At 38.9% G+C, this 22,857-nt stretch overlaps 1 protein-coding gene across 3 annotated transcripts in view; it reads left to right on the forward strand.

Moving 5' to 3' along the window:
- ARFGEF3 (ARFGEF family member 3) overlaps positions 1-22,857 on the forward strand; it is a 90,041-nt gene that overhangs the window by 15,713 nt on the left and 51,471 nt on the right. For 2 of the 3 annotated variants that reach the window (XM_086745101.1, XM_086745102.1), the window contains exons 3-6: positions 2,034-2,115; positions 3,513-3,644; positions 18,652-18,720; positions 21,428-21,559. In XM_086745101.1, the coding sequence (XP_086601227.1) occupies positions 2,034-2,115; positions 3,513-3,644; positions 18,652-18,720; positions 21,428-21,559 (415 nt within the window). The remainder of the gene's footprint in view (positions 1-2,033; positions 2,116-3,512; positions 3,645-18,651; positions 18,721-21,427; positions 21,560-22,857) is intronic. The other variant, XM_086745104.1, reaches the window with a different exon arrangement.

The raw sequence follows: 22,857 nt of genomic DNA on the forward strand, positions 1-22,857 counted from the left end.
TTTACTGCAGGTGTTTCATATCAAAACTCAAACCTTTACAGTTGTAGAAGAGTTAAACAATACTTTTATCTTTATTTTATCTTTATCTTTTGGGCAAATAAACTGTTTGTCATTGAGTCAACTGAAACTGAGTGAATTCAGGTCAAAGGCAGATCACAGGAGTGAAAGAAGAAAAATTCTTCATTTTGGTATTTTTAGAAATTAAACATTTTTTACTCTGCTTTGTGAGGGCAGGGAGTTAGAGTGTATATTTGAATGCATTGAGATTTGACAAAGAAGAATACTTCAGATGGAACAGTTTGTGGCTTTTTGGTTTCCAATTGGGTAAGAAAAGACTCAACTAGTTTTTTCCTGTTCCTTCTTACCATGCACACACCTGTCTCCATGGGGAGGAAATTAATACAATTCCAAAAGGGCTCCTTGAGGTCCAATGCAGACGGCTGGAGAACTAAGACTCTTAAGGGCTCACACAGAAAAGTTCGTCATAAGCAAATACATTTATACAAGTGCAAAAATAGTTTCTGTATGTACAGATAAGTGCCCCTTATAATATGTGACCTACTGAAGTGTTGCAAACCTTCAGGGAGACTGCAGTTGGATGTGAGATTAGTATCTGTGATGTCAGGAATGAGTTTCCTGACAACTAGCAGGATTTGTTTAAGTGCTTCTGGTCATTAGGTGTTCCTCAGATGCTGCAGCCCTTGTCTAATAAGCAGCAAGGAGTAAAGAGAGAAGTCTCAGCTTCAGACGCTGTTTGGTTTGGTCACCCAATGAAAACTCTGTATCTGAGCACTGAGTCAAAAGCATCTAAAATACTATCTTAATTAGTGATTTGTTTTAATATTAAAAAAAAAAAAAAACCCAAGCACAAATACAGGCTAGGGGGAGAATGGATTGAGAGCAGCCTTGAGGAGAAGGACTTGGGAGTGCTGGTGGATGAAAAGCTCAACATGAACCGGCAATGTATGTTTGCAGCCCAGAAAGCCAACCACATCCTGGGCTGCATCAAAAGAAGCGTGGCCAGCAGATTGAGGAAGGTGATTCTCCCCCTCTACTCTGCTCTCATGAGACCCCACATGGAGTACTGCGTCCAGTTCTGGAGCCCCCAACATAAGAAGGATGTGGACCTATTGGAGCAGGTCCAGGAGGGCCACGAAGATGGTCAGAAGGCTAGAGCACCTCCTGTGAGGACAGGCTGAGAGAGTTGGGGCTGTTCAGCCTGGAGGAGAGAAAGCTCTGGGGAGGCCTTATAGTGGCCTTCCAGTACCTAAAGGGGGCCTACAGGAAAGACGGTGAGAAACTCTTCAGCAGGGCCTGTTGTGATAGGATGAGCGGTAATGGTTTTAAAATAGAAGGAAATAGATTCAGACTGGACATAAGGCATTTTTTTTTTACGATGAGGGTGGTGGAACACTGGAACAGGTTACCCAGAGAGGTGGTTATAGAATCATAGAATGGTTAGGGTTGGAAGTGACCTGTAAAGGTCATCTAGTCCAACCCCCCTGCAAGAAGCAGGGACATCTTTGACTACATCAGGTTGCTCAGAGCCTCATCCAGCCTGGCCTTGAACGATTCCAGGGATGGGGCATCCACCACCTCTCTGGGCAACCTGTTCCAGTGCTCTACCACCCTAATTGTAAAAAAAAAAAAAAAAAGAAAAAATTCCTAGCATCTAATCTGGATCAGGTAAGTGACTGAAGTGCAATGCTTATCATGCTGAGTTGAAAGACCGCTAGTGGCCTGTGAATCCCTTCTTTATGCTTTGTGCATTCATGTCTGCACACATTGGACTAACAGTTGGGAAGTATTTTGTGAGATTTTGATTCAAAGGCTATTCTTAACAGTATGTGAAGAAATATGCCAGCTTTCTTTAGAGGGTAAAAGTGCTTCACTGAGTTGTGAACTTCTCCTTGATTACTGTATGCAAGTGTTAACTTACTGAAAGTGATACAAACCTTCTGAAATGTTACTCCTTTGAATATCAATTTTACTTCCATTGTTCCCTCTCACTTTTATTTTTTTATTTTCATTAGGGAGAAGTGTCTCCTTCCTCTCCAACTGGCTCTGGAATCAAAGAGTGTGAAGCTGGCCCAACAGGCTCTAGCAGGGATGCAGGTATGGGTTTAGAGTGGGAGTGTGTTAGTAGGCAGTGGGTGTCAAGGAAATCTAGTCTTTTCTTTTGAAAAATACTACAGAAAAAATGTCTGTCCTTGGGTGGACCTAACAATAATGTTTGTGTTTCGGTAGCGGTATTCAGAAGTTAGCATGCAAGTAAAGGCTAGTGATTCTGTAAAAGTTTAAAATGTTCTGCACATAAGTGGGAGTTCCTGACTTTCAATGTTGAAATGGAGATGTGCTCTTCCTTGTGTGACCCTGTGCTATTCTCAGTAAGCCTTGCCAGTGCTAGATGTCCTAGAAACTAAACTGAGTCAAGTTTTCCTGTTTTCTTTGATTAGAAGAGAGGACTGCAGTGCTTGAAAGATGGAGAGGTTAATAAAGGATCTGGGAGCTGCATTCTCTGTGTGTGGGCACTTTCCAGGGTTTTTTTTGTACGCTGAAAACAGTACGAGTAGCAGCTGATTTGGAAGTTTATGATACAGTAAAAGAAAACAGCACTGCAGCATAAGCAACAAAAAGACTCTCTTGGGTTTGACAGTATGAAAACTAAAGTGGTTTAACTTTATTTTAATTGGACAAATGAGTATGTATCAGTACATACTTATCTCTAGGGGGATTCTTGTTGTGGAAAAGATTGGTACGCTACTGGGGCATAAAATGTATGCCACCATTTTCCAGAAAGAAATTTATTTCTCAAAGGGCAAGCATGAAGTTGTTTTGGGAGTATAAGGATGTAAGTGGATCATTCAAGTTCACTTAATTCAGCATATGAGGTGTCAGGCGTTTGGTTAGAGAGTGCCCCATGTTGGGGCACAACATGATTGTAGGAGGCTCTAGCTAAGGAAAAAAGGCACTTTCTGAAGATTTACTGTAATGATTGGGCTCTACCAGAAGACCCTTATCACCTGCTTGCAGTGTAGTACTCTGGTCCCACTTGGAGATCACGTGCCCTATGTTTCAGCTATGTGAGGGGAAGGGGGATTGCTTTTAAAGTGAAAGCAGCAGTAGACTAGTGGGACTTGAACATACATCTGCTCTTGCACCAGTGCAGGTATGCCTGTTAGAAGAACCCTGTAGTGATGATCAACCGCTGTATACTACAGTAGACCCATTGTTTACTGTAGTATAACTTCCCTGGGAATGCTCAGTGAAGATAAATTTTTTCTTTTTACTGTTCTAACTTGCTGCACATACACTTGAGTTCCATAAGAACTGTAATTACAAAGTTGCAGATTGGCAACTGTTTTATATTATTGGATCAATTTGAAACTTGTACATAGAAAACCTAGCCACCATAGCACCAAACACTAATATGTTTAGGTGTAGTAGTTTACAGCAGAATTGGACAGAGGAAGTTTTGTCTCAACCTGTACATTGCCATTTTCTCTCTGCAGAAGCTGCTGTCTGATGAGAGGTTTGTATCCGTGGAAACAGACTCAGATGAGAAACAGTTACTTAATCAGATGCTGAATGCTGTCAAAGTGACTCCTTCGCTCAACGAAGACCTGCAGGTTGAAGTGATGAAGGTTAGTGTTTCACACACGTCAGTGCTTGCAACAGAGGCTTCATAAATGAGTGCTGGGGTTAGCAAACAAATTAGCTGTTGCCTTGGAAATCTTCACCTTAGGACAGTGTTTGATTCCCTCCTTCCTGCTGGCAGATGTCAGTTGTTTTCATTTCTACTTGGTTTGTGTTTCCCTGGATTAAATAGGAGATAGTTTGTATTAAGAGTCAGTGCATTGGTGGTCCTAATTTTAGCAAACCAAAGCAGGACAATCAATTCACTCCACAGGAGGTCACAGATAAATTACTTGTAGATCTAGAAGTTTGTGTTTGGTATTGAGCTTTAGTGCTCATGAGCTGGGCTGTGCAGGTTTGTAATTTTGAATGTGTGTGTAGGTGCTTTCTAGTTTGGTAGCTCTGTGTTCTCTCTCTAAAATGCTAATGATGGAGCATGATTTGTTTAGGCACCAGAATGTCCCTGGACTAGTGTATAAGGGAAATTATTGTTTTGCATATCCAATGAAAACTCCATTTCTGGAGATGCATTAGCATTTTCCTCAGCTGCCTGGAGGCAATGTTTTGGAGGGGAGGTGCTGTCAAATTTCCTTGCCCTGTCATTGGGTTGGTTGTATGACTTGCCAGTACTGCTGTAAAAAAAAGTGACTTCCAATACCTGTATTATTTGTGTGAAGCAGTACGGTGGGGGATAGTTCTCAGATGCTTGGCTGCAAACTTTGTACTACAGGGTTTGTTGTGCTATAGCTGATCATTGGTGAAAACCATTTTGAAACAAACCTGATGGTCCTTTTTGCGTGTTCACTATACCTAGTACTGATTGATATATTTGGATCTACTTTGACTGTCCCTTACTTCTAAGTGCATAGGTTAGGTATTTTATTTCTTTCTTACATGTGATCCTTGTTCTAATGAATATGTTATCTCTTCTGAAACTGCTCTGTACTAGCTGTGCTCTCTGCCACTGAAGATGTCTACTAGGGTGCAATATGCATTCAGTGTCAGAACATGCAGAAGGTGAGCCTAGCAGCAGGAAAAAAGAGCAGTATTTGTGTGGGCTGTTACCCATTTTACAGGAGCAGGCTTCTGTCCACGTACAGGCTTAACTGGTGACATCCAGATCTGCAGCTGTAACCCACCATGGCTCTTTCCTGCCTCTCTTGTTTCTGCAGTGGGAAAGAGGAGCAGTTAGGACGTAGCACTACTGAACCAGCAGGTCTCTCTTGGAATGCGATGATTTTTTGCAAGTTGCTTTTTTACCTTCTTGAGTGTTGCAGATTCAGAATCTGCATGCACGCTGTTTCTTTGAAAGCTATCACACGCATCTGTGATGCGTTGCCCCCACACTGAGAAGAATGTGAGCACTGTATTTTACTGCAGTTATGAGTATCTTCTCAAGTTGTCTTGATATGTGAGAACACCAAACCACAGAAAATTCCCACCAAAACTGAAGCTTTTATTTATGTACACTTAAAAAAAAATATATATATATATGTTCAGTTCCAGTTTAAGTGCAAAAGAGAAAGGGGAACATCGTTTTCATTCCACTGAGTGAAATTTTGATGTGCAAATCCTTTTCTGGCAAAAAGCACAGCGAAATACATGTGTGGTAAAAATTAGGCTACACCTTTATGTCCTGAAAGCAAAATAAAACTTCTGGTTTTATTTAAATATTTAAAGAGGCCAGAGGGCCAAAACATGTAATCAGGGCTGTTAAAACTCAGAGGTATTAAATCTGAGTCTTGCCTAAAAGTCAAATAAGGAAGAAATCTTTTTTACATTGTAACCTGAAGGTTACAGATGCCAGTGAAACACTTTAAAACATTGTAGCTAACCCAGGTCTGACTGAATGCCTGAAGCCTTGGGGTTTTTTTCAAGCAACTGTTCTCAACAATAGTTTATGTTCCTGGATCTGCTACAGTGTGTTCTCAAGACAGCATATGATTGTACGTTGGACTGTGTTATTCCATCCAGAGGAGATTAAATACATCTTTACCCAGTGCAGATATTAGACACTCCTGAATGTGAACAGGTTTGCCTGAAACTGAATCAGCAATAATACTGGCCTGGTTCTTTGTGACTTGCTGCACACTTGCACCAGTCTTGCAGGTATTAAGAATGCAACCATCAAAGAGTCCACAAAAGCTTTTAGTTATGCAAAATAGGTGTGAAAATAGAGATGCAGGAGTACAGACTTCTCTATAAGCTTCTAGTATGTAGGCTTGTAAATCACTTGCATGTTTGGTTTTTTTTTTTTTTAAACCTATCCAGAATATCTCCTATTGTTCCCAATAAGTGTCCACCAGAAATCCATGCTTCGCATATTATCTAAAACAAATATTTCAAATATTTATTTTAATGGTTTGCTGTCACCCACCTGTATTGCAGATGAGAGTGTGAAGGGATTTGATTAGCTGAGAAGAGCATTCTGTAAAGCTTTTTGCATTCAGGTGACTGCGAGCTGGAATTGGCAGTGAAAGAAAGAACACAGGAGAGAGGCATAAGTGCAGTTAGTTGCCTTGCTTAATAGGCTTTTGGAGCCTGTCCAATATTATTGTAAAGGGACAGCACTGGACAGGAGAGGAATAGAGTAACTGTAGTGGTTGCTGTAAATAAATGGAGAGGAGTGCTAGCTGGACCTCTTCTGACACTGAAAAAACCAAGCAGTTGGGGCCACTGTCATAAAAGCTGAATGACACTCACTAATTTATGGCTAGGTACCAAATCCTCCTTAATTTTAAAGGTGAGTATCATGGCATGCTCTACAGATTCCCAGATTGGAGTATCACAGAAACAGCATGCTGACAGTGTTCAGGTGTAAAGGGCAGGGCTGGGGACTGTGCTGGAGCGCATCCTTGGCAGCTAAGGAAGATTTATACTGCCCAAATGCAGCTGTCAAGATGAACTCAAAGACTTCCTCTCTCACAATACCTTCATCCTCTGTGCTTGATGAGGTACCTTTTATCCTTTTTATCAATTCTGATTTAAAGTGGAATTTTACTTTTTGTAATAAGCAAATATTAAACTAAACTCCAGATTAGGGACTGTTGTTAGTATCTTTAGTTCTTCGGAATACCAGTTGTGGGTTGCACCTTTCTCTTTAGTGTTTCATATGGAGTGATTATGTGGAGAAGTTCACCCCTTGAATTTCCAGAGTAGAAGTGATACTCTGAACTCCTTGTTTATCTTTTTGCAGGACATCTGTTATTATTACTAAGCACTGGGTATTTCTTATGTCAACAGCAGATCTATGCCCAAAAGAAAGCAGTGGTCTTTTCAGTGAGGAAGGGCAAAAGACCATGATTTCTCTGTGATATGAATGGGCACCTGTAACAAACACAGGTGTACTAACTGCATTTAATTTCCCACATAGTAAAGCAAGCTTTCTGGGGTGTAGAAATTTTGCATTCAGATTTGCATGTTATTTAACCACTGAGCCTAGTATTTCTTTAGAATATCTCAGTGACTGTGCTGTCTATGTGTTCTCTGTACCTCTGATACAGCTTATGACAGAGATTTATTAGTATTTTCACACTAGGGACTAAACTGAGGTTATTTAGGTGCTTTAAATCATGTTAAAAGATACTGAGAAACCAGGTAATCCAGAAAGTGTGACCAGAGGGAGCAATGTATCTGACACAAGGCTACTTTAGCATTCACCTAGCTGTTGCTGTGATACTTTGCTACCACACTGAAAAGCTGTCTAACCCATATAATATCAGTTTGTGTTTTCACTGTGCTCAACTCACCAGATCAAGGGAGTGGAAAACCACACAGTCATACAGTGCCTTGTTGTTGGTCTTCTTGTAATATATCAGTAGCTTAATTGCTGTTTCAAATGGAATAATCTAAATATTTTTACTTGTACACTTTCTTTACAATATTCTTGTAAGTTGGGAAGGAAGAGATAAATTGATCACTAACCAAATTTGGTGTTTTACCAGTGAGGCACCAAAGTGACTAACTGCTCTATTTATACAGTTGCAGATGTATAGAAAAAATGGGGAGTGGGCAGTAATTCAATATTTACCTTAGACAAACATGGTCTTGTGATATGGCTGGCCCAGAAGTGTGAAGAGTTTTGTTGTGTGACGTGGGGCCATGTTATCATTTCATGTTGAGGAGTAGGGACATTTTGTTGACCTTAAGCACTAGACTAACAAGCAAATAGATAGTCTGCAGCAGAAAAGGGGACATCTTCTGGATTGAAGGTGAATATGATGAATTTGCATTTGTTTGTGGACTGGGCAGATCCTGATATCTTTCCTGATTTGAAGCTTTTAAATTCTGGCTTCATTTTTAAAGTGGCTGAGGTATTTTTGCTTCATGCAATTAGACCTTTGCTTACAGGAACACATGTAGTATTGACAAAAGCACTATCCAGTATGGTCAGATCAGCAGTGGGAAAGGAAACACATCTATAGCTGAACCTCCGGATGGAGGTCCCTTCCGACCTTAACGATTCTGTGATTTTTACTTTCTCGCTTTGATTTTTTTTTTTTTTTTCTCACTAATGTTATGGTTACTTTCATTTATAAGTTGACAACGTTCTTAATAGTGCTGTACCTCTCTCTATCAAACTGTGATAACATTATTCTCAAATAGCAACAACCAAAAAAAAGAGCTTAATTAATAATTGCAGTTTAGTAGATGAGTCCTCACCCAGAAATAAGGTCTCCAGATAAACTGAATACACTGTAATGTAATGAGTACTGATGGTAAACAAGTTGGTTTTAAAAAGAAAGATATGATAATTTAAAATTTCCCTTCCTCCTCCATATTTTGTTTTCTTCAGTCACAGACAAAGGTGTGTCATGTAATCCAGTGCATGTCAGTTCAGTCTGTGCCCAGATTTCCCAATAAATTTACAGCTAGCAAGACAGAAATTTTCAAGCAAGAGTGAGAATAATTACCTCTTATGAAGGAAACTGAGTTTTACGATTTGACATCTTTTAAATATTTGGTCTTTATTTCACTATTCTAACGAATGCTGTTATGATATGCTGGACACATTACGAATATGTATTACATTTCTGTCAGTGGAGCTGCTGAGCTTTGTTTCTTACTGTCTCTGGGAAGACTTAACACATTATTTGTGGCTACTCTACTTGTGGTGTTTTCTGAAATAGACTTGAGGATTTTGTGGAACCAAAATGTACTTTTTCCAAAGTGGCGTGAGAGAGAGAAGACTCTTGTAATTCTCCTTGTTTACCTGTTGTCCGTGGGGAACAGCTATTTCATTTAGGAAAGATCAGTTTATGCCATATGACTCCAACTTGCATTTTTTAGTGGATTAGGTGTACTGCTTGCTGATGGGCAAAATTTTTATTATTTTCTTCTATAGACTTTCAGTGAGGAGTCAGCCAGAAGTCTCTTTAATCTGTGAGTAAGTTTTAATGAATCCTTGCTAAATCTGCTGTGTTAAGGCAATCTTTTCTCTTTGTCTCTTCTCTTTGTCTCTTCAATGATCCATTAATACAGCATTTGGGAACTCCCCAGCGATAATACTAGACTGTTGCTCTTGTGATTTCAGTTTTAATTTTGGATATACTCAGAACTGAAATCTGAATTAGAGTTCTGTGGTAAAACTTAGCTTCTCTAAGGACAAGCAGAATGGAGCAGAAAGCTCTGCCTCTGAAATGCTATCTTTAGATTGGGTATTTGTAGTTGTTCTTTCCAAGTTTGCTACCATAATGCTTTAAAGATGCAAAGTGATTCTTTGAGTACTAAGAACTGTGTCCTAGTTGTTATTAGTTTGGTTTTTTGCCTTTTTTTTTTCTTTTGTAATAACTAATTTAATTGATAGGACCTTAGTTATGGTATCAACTTAGTCAGCACTTGAGAAGGTTGCAATTGAAGATCTACGAGGAGTAGTAAAAGTTTGGAGACAATTTTTTGTTTGTTCTTAATTTCTAACAATGATAGTTGACCTGGTTTAGGTTCTGCACAAACATGTTGTTACGTGTTCAGGGAGATAGTCCTGATCTAATGCAAGTATTGGATTAATCTGGATTGTGCTTGAGCAACCAAGCAAAACTTACTGTTAACTTTTTCAGAAAACTTGGCAGGAACTTTGTCACTGTTGAACAAGAAGCCTAACTTTTTTATTTTTCCAAGATGTGGAGGGTTTGATGGGGGGCTACTTAGTTTTGGTTTGGTTTTTTTTTTTTCTCCTTCGGCCCTCCATGGCAGAGAACAAATTACGTTATGTATTTGAAAAGTGTTTCTAAACTGTTTGATCAAAAATATGGACAGAACACAAGTGTAGAATCCCAGTCTCCATGGATGATTATATTCTGCACCTTTTTCTTGGATACTGGTAAATGAGCTGATTACTGCAATATACTCTCACAAATAAATATACCTTCTCATTCTTTTAAAGTTAATGTTTGTGAAATGTACCTTTCCACATACAACTTGATTTTGCTTAATAGAATATCATTTGCAATTGGTCTGCTTTGTCTTGAACTATAAAACTAAATGGAGGAGGAAGCTGGACTGAAACAACTTTGATTTAAAGGTATACTTAAACTATATTATTCCTTGTACTGCCTCTTTTAGGCAAGTCATGTCTAATAGTTTTATGTAGGAGTAAAAAGAGTGATTTCACTTCATTGCTGCAGCAGTAAAAATGTAACTGGTAAACAGAGAAGGAGAGGAAAGACTGTCAATATCAGGATGAAAATCAGCAATGTGATCACTGATACTTGATGTTAATCTACATATTCTAATTAACATATAATTTTGGAATAACAGTTAATTTTTCCCCTCAATATATTTTACGCACTGCATTATTGCAAACATTTTTCAACATCACTCACAGTATAAATTGCAGTTCAGTCTCTTTCTGAGCAGAGAAGAACTACGTTTCAAATAAAGTAAAAAATAAGAACCATTATTCAACTTCATTTGCATACTTTAGTCCAGAGCTGGTTTAAAATTTATATTAATGAGAAAAAATTAACAAAATGCTGAAAATTTATAGAGAAAGTTTCACCTGAATGTGTTCAGTAGTTCTTATAACAGTAGTGCCTGGTATGAGCTGTCATAAGCAGAATGATTTTTGTCCAGTCCATAATCCAGAGATGTGTTAGCAGTCTGCACTGTCATAGAGGGCAGTCTGTGAAGACTTGCTTGATGTCTTGCAAATAAGATTAGTTTCTAAAATCAGTCTCTCCCAGGAATGCTAGCTAGAGTTCTTATTTCTTCCTCCATTTAGCCTTTTCATAAGGTAAATGGTTGTAATGTAGGCCAACTAAACTAACTAAACTAAAAATCCAGACACTCTTGGGTTTACTTTTCTCCTTGTTTTGTTTTTTTGGTTTGTTTTTTTTCTCATTACTTTTAAAAGTCATTTTATGCATGTGCTTCGTTATAAGTAACCAAGTTAATTCCAATCAATTGAGTGACCTACCTTGCACATTTCAAGATAAGCTCATCCTTTCTGAAAATAATTAGAACTATAGTAAATGCCTAGTACTCATAATTAAGATTGCGATTAAAGAACTCCTCAATTCTTTGGTGCCTCGCCATTGTTGCAGAAACTGCAATCTTGAATTAAATACCTGAGTTTTCTCCTTAATCAGTACAAAAGAATGAGAATACTAATGGCCTGGATATGGCCAAATAGATACTAGATGGGAGCTGCCTAAGTAACGAATGCAGTAGCTCAAAAATACAGCCTCTTTCCAGGGCCTGTGTCTCTTCATATACCTTTCTGTGCTTAAATTCATAGCCCTGAACAACCTCTGTGGGTCTGGGCAGTCCTGTGGCTTTAAAAACCTAAGCAGAGGGTTGGTCCTGTCTCTTAAAAGGTTTGCAGGATAAAAAAGTAGGCTTAGTTTCTTGTCTGAACAAATTCTAATGCAAAAATTGTCACTTTCTCAGTGCTCCTTCGGTTGTGAGTTGACGAAGGTGTTTTCAGACAGAGAATGCACTCGTTCTGTCATGTTGGAACTGTCCCACTTGGTATGGCATAATCAAAATCATTTGAGTCGGGCACAAAAAGCAGTTATTAGAGGAATGCTCTACCCTGGGGCTAAGGCAAGCATGGGAAGGGTAAGAGGGCAGGGTTCTTGTCTTCTGTCCTCTGTGGTCATTCCTCCTGCAATCATGGATGCATGGATGGATTACAGAAGGTTTCGTTTCTCAAGGTTAACTCAGCAGTGGGTTTCTTTCCAGGTTTCCTGATACATGACTGGTCTGTGAGTTTAAAAAAAAAATAAAAAAATAAAAATTTAAAAATTGCTTAGGATATGCCGTGATCAAATACTGTGTTACAGTGTACATGCTCAGGAGTGGAGTTAATAGTGCACAGATTTTGCTGTTATTTTGGAGTGCTTCTGACTGCATTCTTTTTTGCAACAGTGCAGATTTTGCAGAAATGAAGAAACTTAGCAGTGTTGGAGTTTTATCACTGAGCTGTGCTGTGTGGCATATGCAAGCAGTGAGTCATTGGGTCCTGCCTGCAGGTTTTCCAGTGCCAACGTGGAAAGTAGCAAGTACTTAGTTCTGGAAGGTGTAATTTAACACCTGTCCTGTGTGGAAGTACAGGTTCTTACAGACTTTCTTTAGTCTTAGACACATACCAAGAACCTGGAGATTGCTTAACCATTAAGAAAGTGAATTGGAAAGATGTTGTATGATCACAAAACCAAATACAGAAACCCTTTAGCTGTCATATATTGCTATTTAATCTTTTCCCTGCTGCCAGACATTATTGCTTACTGGAGGGGACAGGGTCATTCTGCTAGCCAAGTTGGCCACAAAACAGTGGCATGGAAGGCTCACTTGCCATAGCTTTTACATGCAATTATACACGTAATCCAGATGTGCCACAGACCACATGCACCCAGCTTAGACCTTCTCTGCTTATGAGCTTCCCATGGAGAGGGCTGCTGCCACCGTAGCTGTTAACACCGTATGGTCTTGGGGACAGCTGAGGCAAGAACTTGTCCCAGTAACCTGTTCTGACACTGCCAGACAGCTCCTGGGGGTCCTCTTCCCTTGAGGTGTGCATGTGTATCTCTTGTGAGAGAGAAACATTTGATAACTTCAGATGGTGTAGCTGGTTGATGTTGTAAATATCTGGCTTTTTAGTATCTCTTTCAGGGATTCAGGTCAGGAGACAAGGTGAAATCCTCTGTCAGGCCAGACAGCGTGTGGGATGCTGCTACTTAGGTTGTCTTTGGGCTGTCTTCTTGCCGATTAATCTAGTGACTTGAAACAGTAATCTTAAATTAGCTGTTGTAAAGTACATTGCCACACGTAAAGTTTCTCTGATGTGGTTTCAGTGGAACCTTGCATGCATCTCAGGGTAAGGGAGTTGTCTTCCCTCTCCCCTGTCCAAAAAAAATTCACTTGGTGTCAAGAATAAATGTCAACATTTTCCATCCAGTGGATACACTCGTTCTTGTTTCCTTGACAGCTCTGGGTTTACTTGCACCCATATGTTGGAATTCTTTCTGGTCATTTTAGTAGTTGATGCATGTAACTTCATTTTTATTTGAGAACTGAGTTCAAAGGGAAGGGATTGCAGCTGAGAAGCAGGGGCTTTAATGTATTTATTTTCTTTGCCCGAGTAACACTTAGGGCAGTTGGTGTAATTTGCTGAGTGGTTGAACAAACTGATCTGGTGCAGAAATGAAAGATCCAGCATGTGTCAAGAAAAATAGTAAAATACCTGTCACGCATGCAGTTTTCTTTAGTAACTATGAATGAGTGGGTATGAATGTCCTTCCTTACTTGGTCTTTCCCCTCTTTTATAACTCCTTCTCTTTTATATTGTCTTTTCTTTGTTGGTTTGGTTTTGTTTTTTGTTTTTAAACAGTTTGTAGCATGGGAAATTTTTTAAAAACATAATTACTAGGCTTATCAGTATGTAAAATGATTGCCCTAAAATACTTTTTATTGTTCTTACATACTCATTAGCCTAGAGATCAATATGCTGTAGTTTGTGTTTATTTTAAAGATGTTTCACTTAAAATTTCCTTTGTGTATTTTTTTTTTTGGTTTTACTACATTCCTATTTAAGTCTTTATGATGATGGTCTTTCTCTTTTCTGCATTTTTGTTTCTTTGCCTCATACGTAATTCTACCCACTTCTCTTTTAGAGGAGGTTCCAAGCACTCTGAGCAGGCCAAATAGCACTTTGTTTCATGACTGATCTACTTGAATCTCTTAATTTTAAAATTTATTTTTTTCTTTAATGAGAAAAGGAGTATTAGAGACTTAATTGTTTTAAACTCTTTAACCTTTTTGTTGGTATTTTTCAGTTTTCTCCCTTTTCAGTTTTGTTTTGCTTAGATATATATCTTCTAACTTGTAATGCAGTATGCCTAAATAGCCTGTAACCTGTGAAGTGGGAAATGCCATCCTAGCAGTGCTTGTGAGCCTTCTTAAAAATCTTCCCTGCCTTTAAGTGTTATAATTCTAAAGATAAAAACCCCTGTCAGAGCTGTTAAGAAAACCTGTTAAATATCTATTAAGCAATTGCTTTAAATAATTTCTTTCCCTTCTACAACTGTACTGCATAAGCAGAAGTTTCACTTGGTTTCAGACCACCATAAATAGTGTTCAGCGGTAGTTCTGTTTTAGTCGAGTGAACTAATGGGCATGGTCTTCTGGGAGCATTCAGCATGTCACCGCTGATAATGTGTGAGGCTCTTCTGTACAAGATACAGTACTTTCGTTTGAAGCCCTGATGCGTTTATAATGCTGAGTCCCAGTTGCTGGTGATAGCACGGGTTTACTGATTCATGGAAGACACTGTCTCTTTTCTCACCATAATTAAGATCTGCTGGTTTGTATGGTGATACGTGGTGACACAATGTACACGAGTTCATTAATGCCCTTCATTTCTCTTGCCCTTGTTTTCCTTCAAAGCCAAGGAATACAGCATGAACATGTTGCTTCTTTAAAGAAGAAGGAAAAAAAAAAAAGGTGTATTTTAGAGTCCATACCAATTAAGATCTCATCACAGTAATACACAGTAAAAGCTGATTTTAAATTTTGTTTTGTACTGAAGTTGTTATTAGAATTGCTTTGTAATTTTGTTTCTGCTTCCACCACCAGTGGTTGCAAAACCAAAATGACATTGCACAAGAAAATTTATCTTTCTTTTCTTGATTTTTTTAAAAAATATAGACTACTTGAGTTAGTGTCATGGGTAGTTAAGCAGCCTATGGGATATACTGTCTGGAGGCTCAGTGTATTTAGTGGATTTGAATGATTATGTTTGTATGTGTTTGCTTTTAATCCCATTTTTTATCCAGTAATCTCAAAGAGAAAGCCTGCTGTCTTCTTTTTTGTTCCACATAAATGGGAAGACATGCACGTCTGGAGCATCGCCAAGACTGTAAACGAGCCCTGCAGTAGTGCTGATGGAAATCATAGCTGAGAGCAATCTTGTGTGTTGGTCAGAGACCATCTTTCTGATCTCACAAATGATTTGTGAGGGAAGACTGTAGCAAGTGGAGTAAGCCAAGAATATGCTGGTTGATAACTTCTTATGTTTCTGTGATTTGATCACATTCGATCATATGCCCTTTCTCTAGCTAGTACGTTTCCAGATCTCATTTTATACAAAGATTAGCAGTCAGAACTTGGCAGTCTTTTAGCTGAAATTCCCTGTTGCTTCATAGAAAGGTTTTGATCATCCCTTCCTTACTGCACTGTCTGACTTTTCTATCATTCACCTCTTAGGAGCAGTTTATTGGCACTTGTGACAGCAAAGATTAGGCATGTAATTGATAACTTTTCATGGTTCGGCTCTATGAAGACAGGTAATTTTTAAAAAAGAAAAAAGAAGAGAAGGAGAAGAGACTTCAAGAGCAAGGGCTTATAAGAATGTGTAAACTGTTATGTACTTCTGTGTATTGTAGTACATGACTTCCAGGTTTTGATCTGTGGAAAGTGTTAGGAATTAATAAAGTGTACAAAGCCAAGTGTACAACCCCCCCTTCTCCTTGCAGGGGTGTTGGACTAGATGGCCTTTAAAGATCCCTTCCAACCCGAACTGTTCTATGATTCTAAGATGCTACAAGAGAGCAGAAAGTTACCCGAAGCAAACAAGACTTTACAAGTAGGGAAAATCAGGACACGCAAACCACTGAATAGGATTAGTCATGGGCCTGGCTGTCCATTTTGGCTCTTAGCATGATAAGAAGAGATTTGTCAGTGGGAGGTGACTGTTATCTGTCTATGAATTTATGAACTATGCGGTACACTTGTGTTTTACACAGCAGTGTATGCAGAGTACAAATCAGTTTTTCCTTAAATACTGAATGTATTTTTTAGCCAACTGCTGAGGTCTCACAAACATTAGAAACGTCAATAAAATTGCTGGGTAGTTAACAGCTGAAAAGGTGAGGCCCAACAGCTGGCTGCGAGGATACCCAGTAGTTTAGAATTCACTTAATGCCAAACAAAATGGCATTAAAACCAGCACCACGGCAGGTTTTAAAGTTTTAAGGTTTTGAAATTTTAAATTTTGCCAATATGGACTGAGCAACAGATGGAAATAACAGTCCTTATAACTTATATACTAGTTAACCAAATGAGATTATTGAGGGGTTTTATAATTGACAGTTTACTTTTCAGCTATTGTGTAGGATTTGCTCTGTGGACAGGAAAAAAGGTATCACTGTTCCTCATCACTGGCACTTGTCCATGTGCCAGCAAATGCAGTGCATTGCAGAGAAATTTGCAATCAAGAAATACAAAATACAGCATTCTTAATAATTTCTAATTAGAAACAGATTTCCTTCTCAGGCAAGTTCAAGTGCTCTATAGATTGTGTCTCTCCTTGTAGGCTGTGTAACACTTTTAAGATGAGAAAATCAGTTTTGCCCATTTCACTGAAAAGGGATACTGTGAAGAAGAAACTTGGGTTAGAAACTTTGCTCTAATTGCCTAGATTATAGTCTAGGACTATTGTACTTCAGGAAAGTAGTATGTCCTTTTCTGTTTTCATTACCTTTAGTGTCTATCCACATTAGGCAGCTTCTATTTATGAAGGACAGAGTGAGAGTCAAGGCAAGATAACAGATACAGTCAAATGTAAAATTGTCATTACATAATTATTTTATTGGAACACTTTTTATAGTAAAGCTATCTTTCCTAGGAGTAGGATCAAGCTCCTGACTGCTATTTTATTTACAAAACAAAGAAGCAAACAAAAAAACCCCAACCATGGGGTAAGGTGTGACATCTTGTAGTGAAATACGGTTTTTCTGCTGAGAAAAACATTTGTAAATGTGCAGTGCATTTCGGTGCACAGAAACTTTTCAATCTGACTCTCAAAATGCAAAGAGGGTTTTTTATGTTCTTCTGCAGAAAAATGGCACACTCCTCCATGGACAGGCTCTTCTGTCTGTACCTGTAAGAGCAAGTAGCTAATGCTCAAACCTTCTATTCTACACAGAATTCAAGTTCCCTGACAGTTATTAAATGCCTGCTTTGCACTAATGGATTTTTTTCACCCTCCTTGGTACGAAATAACTGAAGAGTATTCTCCCAAGGAGAGATTCAATAGTAATGATGGGTGTTTGGTGGCTCCAGCATGCTAAGCAATGCTAAATTACAGTTGGCTGCTTCTCTTAACCCGCAGATCAGCATTTTGTTTGTTCTTTATGAAGGCTCTGAGATGGTTATAGAGGTCATCGCTACCTAGAGGGAAGATACAGCTTGCATCTGAGAGGTGATCTAGTTTCTTGCTTCAGGTTGTTACATTATAATTTTTTGCTGTTCCACTGTAAGCTGCACAACATAATGAAAGGTCAGAAAAATTATGCTTTATTGGAAATAAAGGGCTATAATCTTTCTAAATATGCATCCCTTTGTCTCCTTTTTTTTTCTTTAACTTGCAAGCTCTGATTAGACACACTGTGGCAAAGTTGTTTGTTTTGCATCCTGGGCTAAGGAGATAACCCCAGGGTGTTGTGCATTAGTAGCTGTCCCAGAAAAGTATGTAATAAGTAAGATAAATTATTAACAGCCTGTAATGCTAACTTACCTGATGCCACAAATTTCCTTGTGAAGCAGAGAACAGTAGATCTTAGGGGCTGAGAAGTTGTAGGGACCAATAAATTAGTGTTAATGTGGTAGATATTTGCTGGTACGCTTCTCCAGAGAAACTCATGCTATTTCAGACCAAGCAAAGCACGAGTTCTGGCACTGAGGGCATTTTGTACTTTGAAGGAGAGAGGACAGTAGCTCAGACTCTTGCAGTCTTCTGTGGGGCATGAGAGATTGGAAAGAAAGATAGGAAGGGGGGAGGACATCTCCAAACACTAAAAACCTCACACCACAGCACCTCTCACCGCGTTGGCCCACTCGGCCACCATGCTATCCCCAGTAGATTGCATCACATTCCTGCTCCCCTTCTCTTCAAAGTAAGGTGTTGGACAGAGCTTTTAGTTCTTACTCCTCCTGATGAGTTCAAGGCAGGATGAGCCTTCCCTCATGAATTGGGGCTTATGAATTGTTTTTTAGCTTCTCGTTATCAAGTGGCTATAATACACTTACTGGAAATATCCTAGGCTGGGAAATCCTCATGTCAAGCAATAGTTAATGGCTTGTTTCACATAATGCATATCTATCTTTGTCACCTAAGTAAACTTGTATGCATTTTTTTCCTTCATACTTTGTTATACTGGCAGAAATGAATGGCTTATAAATCATACAAAGCTTGTGGTTAAAATATGAATGGATTCTGGCTATCGAGTCCAAGGCCAGAGTTGATCACTGGATTGTCTTTCCTTCCATGGTCAGACATAGGAGACAGTAGTAAATAATCCATTGAGCTGTACCTCTGGGGCCAATAGTTACAACTTCTCAGGAGAAAGCAACTTGATTGTTCCATCTCCTTTGTCCCAGTGACATGTGATGCTAAGAAGCTTCTGATGTCTGCTCTAAAAATGGAAGGAGCTGTGGCTAAAAGCACATGGGTGGGGAAGGGAGGCAAAAACAGATGAAACAATTTTTTTTTCCTTCCTTCCTCTCTTTTGATTCAAGGTCTTGCTCTGTATAACATATACATCCACATTTGAGCTGAATGGGAGTTCAGTGTTGAAGATTGCTGAGGTAAGTGCCTTTGTCGTACCATTGCTTGTGTCACTTAATGTTCCCCAGCTACCTAGAGAGTGTCTTCCATACATACCCTGAACCTGAACTAGTCCAAGTCACCATTACCATCTTGAGGACTGGTATTACCTTATGTCTAGTGTGAAGAAATAGTTGCAAGTCGGGCAGAGTTGATGGGCTTGCATGGAAAGGCACTTTTGGAAACTGACTGACAATTGCATATGACAGCATTGCATGTTTACTACTCCTCACTTAACTTTCCCTTTTGTAATGGAAAACTTTCCTTGAGTTCTTTATAACGCAGCACTATGCTGATTCCTTACCTGGTGCAAGTCTAAAACTAATGGATTTTCCCCAAGAGAGGTGTGTAGGCCATAATGTGCCCTATTAGCACAAGTGCCACAATGTGCCATGTTAGCCTTGTGTGTATCTCTTTCCTAATATATCCAAGTAGGAGATTTATACACCTCTATATATATGGTATTGTCCTGGTGCTATTAGTCACTCTTCTCCCTTTATTCCATTAGATTTTAATCTGAGTTAAATTGTAAACAAGCTTTGGCATAGAAAAACAGATGCAGATCTATTAAGTGAGCCTTTGTAGATGGGTGATATTTTTAGTACAGTGTGTAGCAAGACACAGGGCTGTTTGTTCAGGTTTGGAGAAGATGCATGGGAGCACTTAATCCTCCTGTGTAGCACACACTGTTGTTCTACACGTGTTCTAACATTCCGCACACTGTGCGGAACGTATTACAAAGTTATCTTGTTAATGTGGTGTGGGAAGAGCTAAGGTCCATGAAGCAATCTACAGGTTATATACGTGTCCTACACTCCAAATGTGTGTAGACATTTAGAGACATGTTTTTTTTCTCAGATATTTGTAGTTTGGGTGGGGTTTTTTGTAAAAAAAAAAAAAGAAAAATCCCATGTGAAAATAGGTTAATTTACCTGGAAGTTACAGTATTTTCTAAGTTTAGGAATAACATTAACTTTGCATTATTCTACTGGAAGCTGAGAATGGGGTTGTACAGATAACAGGGAACCAAATAAAGCAGCTGCCAGTTTGTTTGTAACAAATATGCTTTGAAAGGCAAGGATACAATGTAAACAATTTGTGTATGTAACATCTACAGGATTAAAAAAAGTAGTAATCATTCCAGATGTCCTGCACAGCTTAGACTTTGTTTTTTCTTGTACTATGTGAGACCATAAGGTATGTCTATTTTTGGAGGTCTCTGTAAGTCCCACTTCTAGATGCTGCAGCAAGGATGAACTGAATCAGTATTTAGAGCAAGCCACAACATTTTAAGTTTTACTAAGCCCTCTTTACATCAGTGTATCAGAAAAAAAAGAAAATACAGATAGTTTCCCCTGCTATAGTTTTTCTCAGCAGACTTTCTAACATGCAGTGCAAAAGCTGATGAATTCAGCTTAGTGCATCTCTTTGCTGTAGGTAAAAAGCTCTAGTTTAGACAAAATACTTGCTGGGAAAAATATTTAATGGCTCTAAACTCTTCAGATTTTGGTCTTCGAGTGCACTGCCTAAGACAAGAGGAAAGCAGTCAATCAGTTGTGCTCTGTGTGCTATAAGCTGTATCAGAAATAATATTTTCTGTTCTCTCTGTAAATTTGGATAACAACAGAGCTGTTATTCATTTAAAGCATCCAGGAAAATGTTAGTTTTCTTTCATAGATTGGAGTTAAACTCCACTGTTCTTGGCAGTTGCACTTTATTTTCAACCCTAAAGGCTAGCCTGCCTCTTAAAAACTTGTGCTAGTATAATGGTACAAATTAGCACTATGATAGTTTGTCCATTTTCTATTAAAGTGAACAGGAGCTCTGATGCAGGCTGATGAGATGTGTCAGCAAAGCAAATGAAACTTTCATTTCCTTCAGGGAACTGAAGCAAGCTGTAATACAGAGCATGCATGTTTCTATTTGGAGTGTCTGGAGGTACAGGTATTTTCCCCACACTCCTTGAGGAAAATCCTTCCTCAGTGAATGCCCCGGTCTTTCTGATTAGCAAGTCCCACCAGGCACGTACATGTTTCCTCAGCTTCTTCCTGGCTAGGTTTTAGGTAAGGCAAAGACTTTAACAACTGGACTCAGTATGCCTTTATTTCTGAATTCTGCCGTGTGTAAGCAGTAGAAAACAATATTATTTCCTAGTTCACCATTTGCTTAGCCTTAGCATTTATTGTTCTGACTTGCTCTAAGGGAAAGATGGCAGAGAGGAGCTTTCTGCTCCAGTGCCTCTGCTATTTGGCATTTCTTTCCAAGTCAGTCCCTTACTTTTCCTAGCCTGCCCTCTGTAGCAAAGTGGAGCCACTGCAGAATTAGAAAGGTGCTGCCTACATTACTGGTAAAACTCTCTGCAGACTCTCTCTGACAAACAAGGCTACAGTCTGGCCATTTTGCACTGTCTCGTCATTCTCAATTCACGTATACAAATGTTTCTGAATATTATCTGCTTCGAATTACGGAAGCATCCATCATGGAGTACTGTATTTTGTATTAATATTATCAAAAACAGACAAAATCTTGCTGTGTGCACCTTCCCATGCTTGCCTAGACAAGAAAGTTTCATTCATGCTGTTGCTTGTTTTTATGTGTGTATTTGTTACTCCTATCTACCTTCTGGAGGTTTGTTTTGTTTGACTCTGTTGTGTTTCATTGGCTAACCCTTCTGTGTTTTGCTCTTAGTTGTGTTTTGCATGTCATAGAGCTGGAAGTCCGCGAATGCATGAAATTATCAAAATGTCCATTGCACACCTCCTTGGGGCCCTGAGCTCTCACATTTTTACTGGTGCTTCTTCATCAATGACTTTCCAAAAGGTACCTTACCCGGCCATTTTAGAACACACACCTTCCCTAAGACCTCAAGTGGACAGTACTGTTACTCATTAGCTGGCATGGGAATGGTAGAGAAGAAGGAGATATCAACCATGCTCTTTCCAGAAAGTCAGCCTATCTCCAAGAATTGCATTTCATCAATTAATTCAAGTACTCCAGAAAAAGGCTTACAACTCAAGAGAATTATCTCAGCAGCTCTGGAATGGTTTGGCCTCTATGAAGGGCTGTACATGATCAACAGGCTTGAGGACTTCTTTGTCCGCTGGAGTTCAGGTGATAGCTGAATGATGGGCAGAGTTAGTCCAGGCCTTCTTTTAACTTACAAGACCATCTTCATCACTGACCGATTGATCTCAAGCTAAATAAAATCCCTTCTTTATTTGGGGGGGGATCTTGGAGTCTTGAAAAACAACAACAAGAATGAGATATGCTGTTGGTTTGGTCCCTTATCCTGCAAATGCATACAAATAACCCGTTTTAGCTTACTGTCAAAGGAGATAGTCTCAGTTTGTTATTTGCATAGTGTTTCTAGTATGAGAAAAGGAATGATATACGTACACTTGAAAAGCTCTGGAACACGATCTCTCGGTGTAGCTGGAAAATAAGGCAAAAGCCATAATTGAGCAGGTTCCATGTGTGATGTCTTAGATCCCTCACTTAAGATATAGTTTGTATCCAAGAAATTCAGTCACGTTTTCTTGTGCTTGTGGCTTTATTGAAATGCTGAGTTGTGAGGTCACCCAAAATGAGGAGGTCAAAAGGGTCTTAGGAACATACCCTTTTTTTTTTTTTTTTTCACTCCATTCTAACAAATGCAGAAGTCTGCCAGCAACATGTTCGTCTTAAACTTTATAGCCTTGAGCCCACAGCCTAACTTAGTCAATAGAATAGCTTGGTTTCGTTTCAGTAGGAGTTAGAAACAATCAAGAGTCTTGTCCATGTGCCCGTGTCAATACTGATTAGCCTATGTAATCAGATTACTTTAATTTTTCCCTCTTAAAAACTCATCCTCATTAGGGAACTATAAAAATGGCTTTCCATCATATAATGTCCTTCTCATTCAAAAACATACACCAGATGCATTCATGTATACTCCTCATGCATATCATTTATACTATGTGTATTTTTTTTTTTCACAGCTAGCTTAATCTGTATTCATGGTTCTTCTCACTAGCTACATATCTGAACTATGACAGAATAAAAACACAAAGATTGCAAAGTATGTGAATAATCTTTTCCTTTTTTTTTTTTTCCAAATGATGATTATTAATGTTAAAGCT

This window comes from Chlamydotis macqueenii, chromosome 3 (genome assembly GCF_036417535.1).
Source record: "Chlamydotis macqueenii isolate bChlMac1 chromosome 3, bChlMac1.mat, whole genome shotgun sequence".
NCBI lineage: Eukaryota > Metazoa > Chordata > Aves > Otidiformes > Otididae > Chlamydotis > Chlamydotis macqueenii.